The following is a 16676-nucleotide window of genomic DNA, read 5'->3' on the forward strand; positions in this document are numbered from 1 at the left end:
GAGCTCTCTGAAAAGGTGAAAATGTCAATAATTCGGATGCAGTTTGCAAGAGCCCAGGGGTGCCTGATTTCTTATTGCTGATGAAAAGCGCATGACCAAATCCTAAGCACACAGGCAGGCATCTCACATCTGCATGCATAAACATGCTCCTTGGAAGTGGTAGGCAAGTCTCTTCTTGACACAAAGAAGGTGTCTTTATCCATTTTAAGGAAAAGTAAAACTTAGCCCAGGAAGATATTTCAGGATACACTGGAATCAATTATTTGAGCACAACATTTTGAGGTGTCACATCCTTGGGAGCACAATTCCGATTGGCGCTCTGCTGGTGGCCCTGGAGTTCTTGGGCTGTATTTGCTGATTAAGTCATGTGAGTAAGAAGAGGCTGTGTGGGGGAATATTGGGCTCCAGTAGAGGCAGGGATTGAAGGTCCAGGTTTGCTCCTGATCATTGAAAGTGGTTATCTGGGAGCCTCCTGCCTGCACTGGCTCTTACTTCCCCACCTGGATAGGGAGGTCAGAGTAGAACAGGGTCCACTTAGTCTGAGACCCAGACTGTAGAACAAACAGGCCCAGAAAGTTTGTGCTGCTCTTTGTTTCCCCAGTGTACTCACTTAAGAGCAAAAGACCCCTATACACCTCTCTGGATTTGGTTAAATATTTTCACTTTTGTTGGAAAAGTGGCCCCCCCACCGTGGGCAATTACTTCGCATGTCTTTTAGTTTCACAATTCAATGCAAAACAGTAAGTTTGTGTATCCCTCCTCCCCACTAGACTATCCTGAGCCCCTTTCCAGTCAACCTCCAACCCCTTTCTATCCTCCCACTCCCACCGCCCCCTCCCTGTCAGTCTCTGAAGTGTCACGGTGTTTTTTATGCTTCCAACTGTTTCCAAAACAAACAGTGGAGGCTATGACCAGTCGGGTATTCACTCAGTCCGAAGCAACAGTATCTCCCAATCCGAGCGACCTGAGCCGCCATTAGGGGCAGGTCCTCTCCCTAAAAGGGCCGCGCTTGCCAGTCTCTGAGCTCTGCCAGGTCCGGGAATCTGGGACTTAAGGACTGATGTTCCGCCCATGTCCACTGGGAGGGAGAAGAGCGAAAAGGGAAAGGGGACTAGACTCCAGAGGACTCTGGCTCCAGTTTAATCTCCTTTCATTCTGTCTATTCAAAGAAAATCTATACGTATATATAAAAATTATACACACACACACATTTTTCCCCCGGAATATAGATTTAGAAATTGTTTTCTGAGTTTTCAGTTTTTTTCTGATTTTCCCGCTTTCCCTCCTTTGCCTGTCCTCTGCGCCCTCCCACCCTCTCCCTCCCTAACCCAGCTCAGGTTGAAACTTTGCAGAGTACGTTCTCTTCACCCTCTCCAGGGATGGCTCTGAGCTCTCGGGCGCACGCCTTCTCGGTGGAAGCCTTGGTGGGGAGACCCAGCAAAAGAAAACTGCGAGACACAAGAGAGGAGGCGCAACTTGAGCTGCTTAAGAAAGAGGGTGGAGAGGCGGAGGAGGAGAGAAGGAGCTGCGCCGCAGGAAGGAAGAGCGAGCAGCCTGGTGAGTACCCCTACCGCGGCCCAAACCCCAGCGCCGGCTACCATGGCTTGCTGGATCGGAAGGTCTCAGACTGGCGCCGCGTCGCTGCAGGAGGGCGGCTAGCCCTATCAAAGGATGTCTTGGCCCAGCGATGGCCGCGTTCGGGCGGCGGGGATACCTCAGCCATCTGGCTGTAGGGGGAAGTTTCAGACCCTCCACGTTCAGCCCATAGTGTTGTGGTTCATTTGCGGTGAAGGGGAGGGTCCCCACAGATTTATGAAGCGAGACTCTCCAACCTCCCGGAAGCCCTGAGAGCCAGAGGGTGGCTCTTTCTCGGGGTAGGAAGCAGGGCATGGACCCAGATCCCGAGGGGATTCAGCATCAGGGACCAAAAGTCTCCGAGAGATGAGGATGGGCAAATTTGAAGAAGGGTCATGCATTTCACAGGGCGCTATCTGGGACCCTTTCTCTCCATCAGGGGGCCAGAGTGGGTGTTGTGGGGAATTTGGAGATCAGGCGCCAAGGTTCCCGGGGAAGAGACAAGGTCGGTCTGTTCTGAGACAGGAGTCAGCGAGAAGGGGGCGCGGGAACTGCGAAGCTCTCTCAAACTCTCAGCGTCTCTGTGTCCAGCAGAAAAGCGACCCAAGACAGAGCCCTTAGCAACTACTTTCTCAGGCTGTGGAGGCGGCAGCGGCGGCTGCAACAGCTTCGGAAATCTGGAAGAAAAAAATGCTATCCAAGTGGAGCTTCAAGGATCCGAGCTGTGGAAGAGATTTCATGACATTGGAACTGAGATGATCATTACCAAGGCGGGCAGGTTCGGCTTTGCCCAAGCTGTTCAAGGGCCGCACACAGTAGGCACTTAATGTTCTGCTCTCATAAGATGGGTGCCTCCAGTTTTATGCTTTGGTACCCTTCTCCCCATATCCCCACCCCAGACAGGTATTGGAAGCCAGTGCCTCTCAATAAACCAGACTAGGCCTTGCCTGGCCCATGTTAGTGGCTCGGCCTTTCTTTCCTGTACACCCTGATTCCAAGAACTCATTCTTGCAGCTCCTGCCTGTGTAGTATATGACAAAAATTAGACCTCCCAAGGCAGGTGCCAGATGCCACCCCCACATCTTAAGCTATGGCCAGGCCTTTCTGTTAAAGCCTCACAGTTATCAGTGGACAATATCCCATCTAGCAGGCTCCCAGCCCACTGTCCTGAGCCCAGGTCAATTTGAGGTGGGGCTTTCCTTCTTCCACCTTTTCCTGTGCGGCAGCTTCTTCACATCATCTGGGTAATTTTTGTGTGTGTGAATCTTCCTAATTTCAGTCTTTCCCAAATCTGCCTCACAGAAAGTACCGCTGAAAACTCAGGGGAGGGGCACAGCTGTTTCTTTCCTACTTTTTCTTCTATAGCTTTTTATTATGGTGGTGATAGGAAGTGGGGTGGACAAAGCCTTGTGGTAAGGATATTCTGATCCACTCAAAAATCCTGAGTTTGTTCAATCAAACATGTAACCAACAATCTTTCCTCATGTAGCAAATCTCATTCACTGAACCTGTCTAGAATAAGAAGAGTATTGTTTATTCCTTTACTTTTCATTTGTCCCCAACCCCACCTGGCTCCAAATGTTTCTAATAGCGCCCAGGTCAGTCACTATTTTCTATCCCACAGGAGGATGTTCCCCTCTGTTCGGGTCAAGATAAAAGGACTGGACCCAGGGAAGCAGTACTATGTGGCCATCGATGTGGTGCCGGTGGATTCCAAACGCTATAGGTAACCAGGCCCAAAGGAGGGTACCACAGGCTGGGAATGGGGATTCATATCTATGGAAACTGAGAGTGCTGCTTTGAAAACTCTACCATGGTAGGGGGAATTGCTCTCCTGTGGGCTTTGAGAGTTGAATTTTCTCCCTCAAACTGGAGTTCAGGGAGTTCAGACTGAGAGAAAAGCAGGCTTGTTCTTCTTTCCTCTCACTCCTGGATCACAGGTTCCAGCTGGTGCTTCAGTGTACCCCAAACCTCTTGCCTACCCACTGCTCTAGCCTTGGCTCTGCAAACTGCAGAGGGTTTTGGCTCAGGCATCTGGGAGGGAAGCTGTTTAAAGGAATTTGGGGAGAAATGCCTGGGCTTCTGGGGCCCTACTGGGCTCTGGGATGTGCTACTTTAGCAGCAGGGTCCTTGAGCGATGCCCTGATTTGCCATCCAAAGCTAGTCTAGCAGTTATCTCGCCTATTTTTCTTCCTTCCTTAGCCTCTCCCCTGAAGCGGAGGCCAGATCCCGGAGAATACAAGTAACCCTTCTCTTGATGTAAGCTCTCTACTTAAAGCAGGCTAAAAGTGGCCGAACTGATCTAAAGCCAAGAGGCCCTTCTTTGCTGGCAGCCCAGAAGCTCAGGTCGGCCAGCGCTTTAGATCAGGGGTATGGGGGTTGGGCGGCAGCCGCCCGCACTTGGCCTGTGAGCATTCGACTGAAGTGGGTGTCTAGCCTTTCTAGGAAACAGCCTGCAACGCACCCAATGCTGGGAGTGAGGGGCAAAAAGAAGGCTGGGCTCAAGAGCCTGCTCGGCCGTAGCCCAGAAATATCAGAACAAGCTGCTTATCACGTTTGAGCTGGCTTGGGAATTCGGCGCATAATTTAGCGGTTGAGATTGAAGACAATGCGAAAATCAGCCCCGAGGCCGCAGCGGGCAGAGTTCCTTGAGCGTATTCTGATGTAAAGCATTGTGGACAAAGGGGCTTCCAAGACTACTGGTCTGGTGGCGGTGGGCTGCACAGACACTTTCCCTCACCCTTCTGCTTCTTCCCTGAAGCTCGTAGGACAGGAGGATTTTTCGGGTGCCTCTGCTCGGTAAAAAGGGTTAGATGAATTTTTGTTGCAGTTTCTGTGAGGAAATACAAACCAGACTTTGAAATCCCATGACATTATACTTGCCCTGGCACTCCACTACATTTTAATGACGTATGCTTATTTACAGTTTGCTTTCTATCCCTGGACGCTCTTTGGAAATGAAGTTGTATCTTTTACTAGTTGCCTTTGAGATTAGCAGGCAAACCTTGGCCGAGGCCTTTAGGACCGGATCGCGGTAGCCCCTGCTCCTGGCTTTGGCCCGCTGCACCTAAAGCCACACTCCGCGCATTTTCAGGTACGTGTATCACAGCTCGCAGTGGATGGTAGCCGGGAATACAGACCACTCATGCATCACTCCTAGGTTCTATGTTCACCCGGACTCGCCTTGTTCGGGAGAGACATGGATGCGTCAGATCATCAGCTTCGATCGCGTGAAACTCACCAACAACGAGATGGACGACAAAGGCCATGTAAGTGTGTGCAATCCTTTGTCCCGAAGAGAGGAGGGGGATGCCAAGGTGTCAGCCGGAGGGTCACCCTGGAGAAGCCAAGGAGGTGTCTCCCAGATGTGCTAGTTGTCGTCTTTAGGAACTGTCCAAGTTCTAGGCCTGTGGCCAAAGTAGCTCTTGTGACTTTTATTTGGCATCTGAGAGTGCTGGGGGTTTGGGATGGTGAGTGAAAGGAGTTTGAGGACCAAAGGAGACTTGTTTAAGGCAGGATGCCTGGTCTGGGACAGTGAAAGGGAATGCTTCCCTGAGCTCTCTGGCACTTCAGCCTCCCTGGCAATCACTGTGGGCTCTGATTGCCTTCCCCTGATAGGCACCTTCTGTGTGACATGGTATGGTGGTAATCTTCTCCACAACCTGCCCCGATGGAAAGGCTTTTCAAGTCACCTAGATCTTGAAACTTCTTCCCAGGTGCACCTCGCCTCTGCCCTGCCTGGCCTGGCCCTGTGCCAGCCACAAAAAGAAGAAGGATGCTCCTGGGCTTAGGAGGCGGGGGATGTCAAATGATTTCCCATCAGTTACCTAAGCCCAGAGAACTTATGGCAGGCAGTTAGATCCCAATAACACTTGGGAACATCACGTGGTCACCCACATTTGGAAGCAGGAAAGGACCCCAACTGGAAATGGAATCACTGCTTCCTGGTGTGCTGTGGTGCCCCGTTCCTGAAACCCCTTATGCCTGAAGGCCTCTGTCCAGGGCCAAATGGCAAAGCAAAGTCCTTGTGTGTGGCTAGCCTAGGCTTTCTGGTTTAGCTTCACTTTTGTGTGGGAAGGTTGGCGGTGCTGATGAGAGGGGGACAGTGTGGGGGAGGGGAAGCCAATTACTAGGCAGCATTTGACCATTGATTTCTCCTCCAGATCATTCTGCAGTCCATGCACAAGTACAAGCCCCGTGTGCACGTGATGAAGCAGGACATCAGGGTCGACATGTCCCGGATTCAGTCCCTGCCTGCTGAAGGGGTTAAAACATTCTCCTTTAAAGAAACTGAGTTCACCACGGTGACAGCTTACCAAAACCAGCAGGTAAAGCCAACTAAGTCCCAGGCAAGCAGGGATGGCTCCAGAGAAACTTTAGGGAAAGAGTGAAGCTGTACTATATGGATTGAATTTTCCACAATTAAAAAGAAATTCATAGCTTTATTGCATTGTCATCAAGGCAAGTTTTATTATGAATTGTGTGGATCTTGTGTTAGAAAGGATAGAAAGGAGAGTAGAACAAAGAGTGTCAGGAGAGAAAGGAGATAAAACATTCCAAATTTGACTTAGCAATATGCTTATGTTTATTTAACATGCCATATTACATGTTGAAAACTTGTGTGGTTGATGTAACCATTAAAAGCAACAGGGACAGTGTTTTTACTGAGGGTGCTGACTTTATCTTTCTTTCTCTTTTTGAATCCATAGATTACCAAACTGAAAATAGACAGGAATCCTTTTGCTAAAGGATTTAGAGATCCCGGAAGAAACAGGTAAACAATATAACAGTCACATCTAATATTTATATAGCCCTTTTCACAGGTATAACAGCTAAGGAAACTGTGGCTCAGAGACTGAGTCCCTAAATTTTGTAACTAATAAATAGGTAGTAAGAAAGAAACCTGGACGTTTTGTCTTCAAAATCTTGCCTCCTCCCACTCCCTCCCCATCCCACTTTTAAGATATTGCTTATTCTAGATTCTTAGGTTTTTATTCAGGGAATAATCACTGGGAATTTTATTCAGAAGTCTATCTATAAAAGAAAAACATTTCAGATATTCACCCCTAAAAACTATAACAAAATAACTCAAAAGCTTAGACAAATTATTATTTTCAGGAATTGCATTCTGGACTTGCTAAAGTGTGAATCTCTTTTTCAGAGGTGTATTGGATGGGGTGTTAGAGACCTACCCATGGAGGCCTTCTCTCACTTTGGATTTTAAAACTTTTGGTGCAGACACACAAAGTAAGAAAAGTTTTATTATTTTTTATTTTTAAATGTTAATGAAATAACAACAGCCAGAACCTCTGTACACATACTACACAAGTGGATAAGTACATGCCAGAAAATGTGTGTTTAAAATCAAGTGGGTGTATATTTATCCTGATGAGGTAAGAAGCAAAAAGGGAGGGTAACTGGCAAGAAGAAAAAGAGCATAAACATGATAATGGTGGATTTACTGACTTGTGTCTTCTTGGGTTATCATACATCCTGAGAGCTATAGAAATCACTTGGATTCTTCAGTATCTCGCTATCTCATATTCTTTAGGATCTGCCTGTGGTGCACTAGTGGTCTTATTTGCAAACATGTTAGATATTGAAATAAATATTTTATGAGAAACTTTCAGCACATGATAAAAACTCCCATTAAATTTCATCATCACTTGACTCTAATTTTCCTTTTGTTGGGACTAGGGAAATAAATGTTGAAAACAGTACTAAGCCATGGCAATTAGTTTAATTGCCATAAACATTTAAAATATTTGTAGGGTATTTGTTCTCAGGTAGTACATTACATGACTAAATAATAATCTGACAATGCAGGCTTTCTGGTGGAAGAATGCATACCTTCATTTACTCTGATATTTAAGGATAAATAGAAGATCTTTATTCGTGAGCAATATGGAATCATTTTACCCTTTTGTCTTTACTCCATTAAAGTTGTTTGTCTTTAAACATTAATTGAAGGTTACCATCACATTATAGTTAGCTTGAATTTTACATGATACCATAACAACTAATTGAAATGTGAAGAGATCAAGTTTAATCATTTAGTGAAATATTTCACTCAATTGACTGTATTAATTTGGTTTAGAGAGTTGCATAGAAAAATATGAACACTTATTTGATAGTATCACTTTAATAGAATCTAGGCAGCATGCTTTTAAAATATCTGAGTCAACACATGGTGCACTAATTTTAAAATAACGCTAACCATGATCATTAATTGATAATTTAAAATACAGTTTTCTTAATTATTTAAAATGTCCAGAATGCTCTCAAAATGCAAAGAAAAGGGGTACCAGTTTTTTTAAATAACTTTTGGATGTTTAATTATAGCATATATTTGCCACGCTGTTGATAAAGGATTAGCCTATGTCTGTATATAACAATAGTTAAGAAAAACAGTAGCACCTAAAAAAAAAACCCACAAAATTTGATCAAGTTCAGTCAATAACAAATTTTTTAAAAAATTAAATAATTACAAATATAAGGTGTAAAGTCTAGATTTTCCTGGACCTTATATCTATCCCTAATTTTAGTAGATGCTAGGCAACCATAAAAGATCCCCTGGCAACACTGATATGAACACTTTCATTTTCATCTTGGTATTTTTTTTTGGCCATGGCTCACGGGCCCAGCCGCTCCGCGGCATGTGGGATCCTCCCAGACCGGGGCGCGAACCCGGTTCCCCTGCATCGGCAGGCGGACGCGCAACCACTGCGCCACCAGGGAAGCCCCCATCTTGGTATTTTTAAACTGCAAAACTGTCTTTTACTCTTGATATAGTACACTATGGAACTTTCCCCATCTATGATTTTCATATAAGAAAAAACCTAATATATTTAAATGTTATTTTAATTTATAAAGATTACTTTCATATGCACTGATTTTTTAATCAGACTGAAGCTTTCTATAAAATCTCAAAAAAACAATTTCTTCAATTTAATCAAGTGCTTATTTTAGTAATTTTTTATGGTTAAAAAACAGCTTTTACTTGTAAGATATAATTGGCTCTGGATCATATTTAATTGGTCTTCTTTTGTAATTCACTGAATAAATGTTGTTCAAGTGCCTAGTATAGTTCTAAAGCATAGTGAATGCTCAATGCATGATATATAATAATAATGCCAAAAGTAATAGTGGTAGTAGTAGAGATACCATATTCAACTTTGGTCAGAGGAATGTTCTTTTCCAAAGGACTTAAAATAACTGTGAACTTGCAAGGAAAGATAATCTAAGAATGAAGCAGGGATAGTTATGGACATAATTACTGATTCAGTAGGAACATTTAGTTCATTGTTCATTGACTGAATTGTCATTCACAGGTGGAAGCAATGGCACATCTCCAGCGACCTCTAGTGGAGGGGCTCCCTCTCCTTTGAACTCTTTGCTTTCTCCACCTTGCTCCCCTCCAACATTTCACATACCTACAAGCTCCCTTGGAATGCCCTGTCCAGAGGTGTACCTACACAATATCAACCTGCCCCTTTGCTACAAGATTTGCCCAACTAATTTTTGGCGACAGCAGCCTCTTGTCTTGCCTGCTCCTGAAAGGCTAGCAAGCAGCAGCAGTTCTCAGTCTTTAGCCCCACTCATGATGGAAGTTCCCATTTTATCTTCCTTGGGGGCCACCAATTCAAAATATGGTTCATCTGAAGACTTCAAGGGACAGTGTCAACAAGCATCTAATTCTTCCAATCAAATGTTATATGGATTACAGGCACCTGGAAATATTTTATCACCCAACCCCATTGCCCAGGAAGCAATTGGTTGCTCTTTTCATCCTTCCTATGGCTTTTATAGGTACAACTTCTCCATGCCATCTAGACTGGTAAATGCTACCAACCATCTCAAAGTGAATGACAACAGTCAAGTTTCTTTAATAGAAGGCAAATGCAATCATTCTCGTTGGTATCCAAAAATTAACCATTGCCTTTAATGGAGTAGTCAAGTTCCTAAAACAATTACATGTAAACATATATTTTCTTTATTTGTAGCCAAAAATGGTCAAGAGCTAATGGGCTTAAAAAGCTTCATTATCAGAGGGTATTCCTCTGTTCTGCATTTAAAGTGCCTTATGATATGTTTGTAAGAAGGCTAATTACAGTAGCCTTAGGCCTCAAAATAAGATACTCAGTAAATATTGTTTGATGAGGCAGACTACCAGTGAAAAGTGACTTCAGGTGATGAAATCTCTAATTATAGTGAAGCCTGTTTACCACATCAACTGCCTCTTGCATATTGACAATGACCAAAGGAAGGTGGATTTAATTACTGTGAAGGTAGTGAAACAATTACAGTTTTTATCTATGAATATTGGCTTCATTGTAATTATCTATCTAGTAACTGTAGAAAAAATTTCATTGTTCATTTGCTTTATACTTTTATACTCTGCTGTTGAAGGAACTACTAATCTCAATTTTAAGGTACAAATAAAGACATAAACATTCTAATATTAATATTTGCAGCCTAAGGACCATTTAATCCTGAAGGAACACAAAGATTAAATGAAAAGCAAAATGTTCTAAATAAATTTGATCTTTTATTCTCTTTTATTTTTGGGGTAATTCTCAGGTGATGCTAGTTTACTTAGTCCTTAACAAACCCGGTATTTTATATACACAGTTTACAAAAACAAATTGTTGTAGCTCTCCAAAAAGACTGAGAAGTTATGATTTGAAGGGAGAGAATATATTTGAATCCATAAATATGAAAACATCATTACAATGGTACAATTTAATTTCAGTCCTCTGTGTCAATCATGGTAAATTGGACAAAAGTAGCGTAACATAAATGAGACTTTTAGACTATGAAGTTGAAAAGTTTCCTTTCACCTGGTCCTAAATTTTCTGAAAAGACTTGTTAAATATAACCTATATATAACCTCTATATCCTTAAGATGAATTGAATTTTAATTTTTCATGCTACTAGCTCTACAATTTATTAAGCCAGGGCCCTTCATATCACAATAGTATGATGTAACAAACTAAACACACTGATAAACTGCTTTTTAAAAGTTATCCAACACATATTAGGGAGAGCATGTCATTATTAGTTATTTTGCTCAAAATGTTTTTTCCTCTCAAATGTACCTTATAAATATACCTTCTTATATATGTATTAAAATGATATGCCCCTTCACTTCTGGGCTTAGGGATAGAACAGCACATAATTACATTCAAACTGAGTATTCTAGTCAAGATGAAATATTATTTATGGCCCAGACTAATTACCTGCTATAAAAATCTTTGAGGAAGAAAACCTGTACTACCCAAGTTTATCAAATCAAGGATTAAAGTAGAAAGTACACTTTATTTCTGTCTACTCCAAAACAGGAAAGCTGTAGACTAACTTTTACCACTAAAATAAATCATGATTTTTTAAAGCAGAAACTCCCACATCAGATTATAGTGAAACTTATTCTGATGGCAGATACTTAGCAACTAACAACATAAAGTATTTGATTGCAAAATCCAGAAAATCTCTGGGTTACTTTTTAATGATTATTTAAGAGACGGCATAAATTTTGTAGCTGCTCAAGTACATATACCCCATACTTTATATTTCAGATAATTTTTCTATATGCAACCCATATAAAATTGATAATACAGAACTGTATGTGTAAAGGCGATTTATATTAAGGGGCAAAACTTTAAAGGCTAGAATCTAGACATCTATTTTAAGCTGTTTCTAAATGAGTTCATAAATTTCATTTCATACATTTAATTGAAAAAGAAGAAGTAACCAATGGAAAATCTTTATAGAAAATTAGACTTGGAAGAGACCTTAAGTTCAGTAAGCAGTCCCCTATTTTCTGAGCAAGTTACTCATCTGCAGGAAACAGACGAGTAAATTGCTAACAGCTCTAATTCATACACAATTTGTATTTAGTGCCCTTAATATTTTGTATTAAATAAATGATTACTACCCAATAGGATGGTGCAAAACTTGAGTAACTTGGTAAATTGAGGCTATGATTATGCAATAAAAAACAAAATGCTATGTAATTATATTAATTTCAACTGTGTCAACTAAATATTAGGTTTGCTTTAAAAACCTACAAAAATCTAAAGCCACTCTAGTTAGATAAGGTATGAAATAGTTAGCAAATGAAAGTGGCCAAATGATACTTAGTAGACTCCCAAGTCTAATAATTAAAACTGGTATTTCCATTTGGTTTGACCATATATATACATCCACCCTTTCATCCCATGCAAAAGAAATCATTTTAATTCAGTTATCTAGATTTATAAAATCTGATTCTTAACCTGAGCTAGTTATATGACTTACCTCAAATAAATCTAGAGAAAATAAACTTTTCATCAACTCTGTAAAATGTGTATATTGAGTCAGGAAATAAATGAATGTTGCCTTATCTTTGCACAACCTCCAGTCAAGCTGAGACCTATAGTCAAATTCCCATGTCAGAAAGGTTCTACTTTGTGGAACAGTCAAGATGAAATCAAGGGCCTGAATTCAAGTTTGAGCCTGTTTGCAGAACATATGTCTAAGTGGATAAATCCTCTATTCATTACAATGTACTCACCAAAATATAACTTTAGGTAACAAACTTAGAACATCAAAACTGTTATTTGTTTCATTAAACAGAGGGGTTGGGCTTCCCTGGTGGCGCAGTGGTTGAGAGTCCGCCTGCCGATGCAGGGGACACGGGTTCGTGCCCCGGTCTAGGAAGATCCCACATGCCACGGAGCGGCTAGGCCCGTGAGCCATGGCCGCTGAGCCTGCGCGTCCGGAGCCTGTGCTCTGCAACGGGAGAGGCCACAACAGTGAGAGGCCCGCGTACCGCAAAGAACAACAACAACAACAACAACAAAAAATCAGAAGGGTTATGCCCTCTGGACATTACATTTCAAATTCTAATACATAATTCTAGATTACATAATATTAGAGTCTTCAAACATTAATATCATTGCTCCTATTCGCTGTATTACAAAAATAGTTATATTTTCTTCAAGTTATGAAGGTAGATATTCATGATATTTCACTGCTATTAGGCATGGGTTATACATACAGTCTAGGAGTAGACATGACTTCATTCTTCTTTTGTGAGGTTTAAGTATGTCTATGGCACAAAAAGAAATGAACAATTAGAATCAGCAAGGGATGAATCAGTCTTTGAATGATCAGAGTTCTATGTGATGACAACTTGAAAAAGTGCCAACAATGAATAAAGACAAGCATCTTTATTGGACATTATGGAAGATTTCCCTTTCATTATCCTAATCATTTATAGTATGCACATTGGGGAAAATCACAGTGCACATAAAGCTGGTAACATGTATCTTTTAACAGTTACTGATGAATGCTAAGCCAAAGCATAATTGAAATAAAAGTTTTGTACAAATATGTAAAATATACTTTACAAAAATATACAAATATTCTAATGACAAATCTAGATGCTTTGAGAAAATAGTGCTATATTTCCATGTATATAGTAAGGTAATACACAGTTTTTATCCCTTTATTAAACCTCAATAACAAATAATTTCCTTATTTGAATATGCAATTTGATAAATTCCAGATGTCACACTATAATTTATATAACCAGTGGGGTTTTAGTTTTGTTTTGTTTTAAAATAATTTATACTATGTTGCTTTTTCTCCCTCCTCTTCTCAAAAATAAGGATGCTATGAAGAACATCGATTCATTGCATACTTATACTATTAATTACATATACTTGTGTGGAAAGGCAGATTTAAATATACTTAGAAATGTCTAATTACATGTACTGTATTTTGTGAATTGAATTGACAGGGTGGAAGTACAATGTTTATACTCCAATTTAGGGATATGTTGCCTTTGTGCAGAAAAATCTTTATTTAGCCAAAATAACAATAATATCCTGGCATACAGCAACAGTTTACCAGTTAATTTTACTGGAATTTAACATGTTTATTAGAGCAGTTTAAAACAACCAAATGCATAGCTTAGGCATTGGTGGCTGTTGCTTTGATATAGGTGCCTTCGTATACATTTAATCTTCTTAGGTTTGGTCTGCAATTAAATGATAATTTGTATTAAAACTGTGCAAATAAACATGGTTTAGATGTCAACATAGAACAAATAAATATACAGAACGTTTTAAACACATCCAGTATTAAAACTATTTACATGTGTCGTGCTGGCCAACTTTTAACACGGAGTTTCAATAAAATATTGAGAGGAAAAAGACTAGTATTATTTCCTTTCAAAGTTTCATATGTTCATGTTTACAAATTTGTACTGCACATTCATATGTAAACATGAATTACAGTGAGCAGGTATTCAGAGAATAGTGATAGGATATTTCTACTTAGTTGAAATGTGCACATGTATACTGGATTTATTTTTCAAAGTACCTAAAAGAGTTACAAAATTTGAAATTAAATATAATAGAAAACCTTGAAATTATAGTACAAGTTGTATCATTGAACTCTTTTATCAAATTATCATATATCTGTTATTGTTAAAGATGACAGAATTTTTATTTTGGATTTAAGATCACATACTTATGCATGTGACAAAATATAATGTAATATTTTAGAAAATATTTAGAAAATTGTTTAAATAATTCAGAATTTTACTATCCAATTTTCTATTGGATAAAATTAATGTCTTTTTTTAAATAAATAAATAAATAAATAAATTATTTATTTATTTATTTATTTATTTATTTTTGGCTGTGTTGGGTCTTTGTTGCTGCGTGCAGGCTTTCTCTAGTTGTGGCGAGTGGGGGCTACTCTGTTGCGGTGCGTGGGCTTCTCATTGTGGTGGCTTCTCTTTTTGTGGAGCACAGGCTCTAGGCATACGGACTTTAGTAGTTATGGTGCATGGGCTCAGTAGTTGTGGCTCGTGGGCTCTAGAGCACAGGCTTAGTAGCTGTGGCACATGAGCTTAGTTGCTCTGCGGCTTGTGGGATCTTCCTAGACCAGGGCTTGAACCCGTGTTCCCTGCATTGGTAGGCGGATTCTTAACCACTGCACCACCAGGGAAGTCCCAAAATTAATGTCTTTAAATTAAACATGTTTTGATTAAATACATAATTCAGTCTCCCATTTTTATGTTAGTTTCTGGAAAGTGTTGATGATTTAGTATTTTGCCTTTATTTAAATTTTGCCTAAAATTGAACTTTCATACTTCTTTTGTGACCTCTTACCAATTATTCTAATGTCTAATCATACTGGATTTTTGCTTTATTGAATTTTGTAAATTTTAGGAAAAACTGTTTCATAGAACCACCAACCAATAATTACCACTTGAAAGAAGTGTACCTAGTAAGACTTAAGTTGAAGTAGCAAAGTTACCCACTACTTCATTTACACAGATATTTATCTGGATTTCTTTACAGGAATTCATTCACAGGCCAAATACTTAGTATTTAAATGCTACATTAATAACTATGTTTTCAAAACTCACGTTGGATCTTCTTCAAACTGTGATGCCAAGCAGAAGAAAGAACTATTTGGCAAATATACCATCACTTTGTAAACTGTCACCATGATTCTTTCCTGTAGTTGTAACATTCATGATGCTGGAGCAGGGATGGGGTGTCACATTTCAAAAAGGCGCTGTAGGCTCTAGCACCACACATAGGGGATTAGGATAAACTGATCCAATGTTTACACTCAGTTGTCGTAGCCACATTCAGCAGTCCCTTGGGTGTGCTGAATTAGGGCAGTTGCCCTGAGCCCTTGGCTAGTTAAGATTCAGAGCTGTTCAGTGGGTGAGGGCTCTAGCTGATACTAACAAAGACATGAAGCTTCACACACACATATTATACTATATTTTAGTTTAGTTGTTCATATGCATGTTTCTCCTGCTTGACTGTGGAGGGGGAGGAATGGCACTTTTTAAATAACATTTACTTATTTTCCAACTTTAAAAGTTTATATGTATATTATTGCAAATTAAAAAACACAAGAGACAATGCAAAAATATTCATAATCACAAGCACTGTATGGTTTGAGTTCTAGTCATTGTGTATGTCTACACACAACTGAGCATACATTTTTAAAATGTGGTTGAGGTCATACAGTATCGATAATGCTTCTTCATACACCATGAATATTTACCAAATCAAGTTCCCAAGGCCATGAGCATTTTGATGACCAAGAATATACTAACCCAAATTAACTAGATAGAAAAGTTATCCTGCATTTCACAGGACCAGGCAATTTTTATTTAAAGACAAAAGTGGCAACAGGCCTCTGGATAAAGATGTAGGGGGTGTTACAATAAAAATACTGGATTTCCTTAATGCTAAATTAAAAATGAGACATAGTATAATAAAGTATTGCAATAGCATAATGTTTCTAAGATAAGTCATTATCAGATCTACACGACTATCAATAAAATATTAGTGGGAGGATATGTTTCCATTAAATTGTATTCCATGGTGTGGATGTACCACAGTTCTTTTAACTATTGACTTGTGGAGGGACATATGAGTAGTATCCATTTTTTGGCTATTAAAAATAAAGCTATTATGAATTTCTCTAATAATTAGCAATGGTGAGAATCTTTTCACCTGCCTCTTAGCCATCTGTATGTCTACTTTGAAGAAATGTCTATTTAGATCTTCTGCCCATTTTTTGATTCAGTTGTTTGTTTTCTTGATACTGAGCCGCATGAGCTGTTTGTAAATTGTGGACATTAATCCATTGTCAGTTGCATCGTTCACAAATATATTCTCCCATTCTGTGGGTTGTCTTTTAGTTTTGTTTATGATTTCCTTTGCTGTTCAAAAGATTGTCAGTTTAATTAGGTCCCATTTGTTTATTTTTGTTTTTATTCCCATTACTCTAGGAGACAGATTGAAAAAGATATTGCTGTGATTTCTGTCAAAAACTGTTCGATGTTTACCTCTAAGAGTTTTATAGTGTCTGGCGTTACATTTAGGTCTTTAATCCACTTTGAGTTTATTTTTGTGTATGGTGTTAGGGAGTGTTCTAATTTCATACTTTTACATGTACCTGTCCAGTTTTCCCAGCACTACTTATTGAAGAGGCTGTCTTTTCTCCACTGTATATTCTTGCCTCCTTTATCAAAGATAAGGTGACCATATGTGCGTGGGTTTATCTCTGGGCTTTCTATC

At 39.9% G+C, this 16676-nt stretch overlaps 1 protein-coding gene across 1 annotated transcript; it reads left to right on the forward strand.

Annotated features, from left to right (window-relative positions):
* The first annotated feature begins 1379 nt into the window (after nucleotides 1-1379).
* On the forward strand, nucleotides 1380-9520 carry TBX22 (T-box transcription factor 22). The gene is made up of 8 exons (XM_007110675.1): nucleotides 1380-1557; nucleotides 2170-2353; nucleotides 3200-3301; nucleotides 4670-4844; nucleotides 5739-5903; nucleotides 6285-6349; nucleotides 6737-6822; nucleotides 8907-9520. Exons 1-8 carry the CDS (start codon nucleotides 1380-1382, stop codon nucleotides 9518-9520), a joined length of 1569 nt encoding a protein of 522 aa, XP_007110737.1.
* Nucleotides 9521-16676: the final 7156 nt, after the last annotated feature.

The sequence above is a fragment of the Physeter macrocephalus genome, chromosome 21 (assembly GCF_002837175.3).
Source record: "Physeter macrocephalus isolate SW-GA chromosome 21, ASM283717v5, whole genome shotgun sequence".
In the NCBI taxonomy this organism is placed as follows: Eukaryota; Metazoa; Chordata; class Mammalia; order Artiodactyla; family Physeteridae; genus Physeter; species Physeter macrocephalus.

Bases quoted from the DNA above. Each gene is read 5' to 3' on its own strand.
- TBX22 (XM_007110675.1), top strand. From the start codon at position 1,380: ATGGCTCTGAGCTCTCGGGCGCACGCCTTCTCGGTGGAAGCCTTGGTG. The intron at 1,558-2,169 runs GTGAGTACCCCT...TGTGTCCAGCAG, and splicing joins AAGGAAGAGCGAGCAGCCTG to AAAAGCGACCCAAGACAGAG. The intron at 5,904-6,284 runs GTAAAGCCAACT...TTGAATCCATAG, and splicing joins CAGCTTACCAAAACCAGCAG to ATTACCAAACTGAAAATAGA.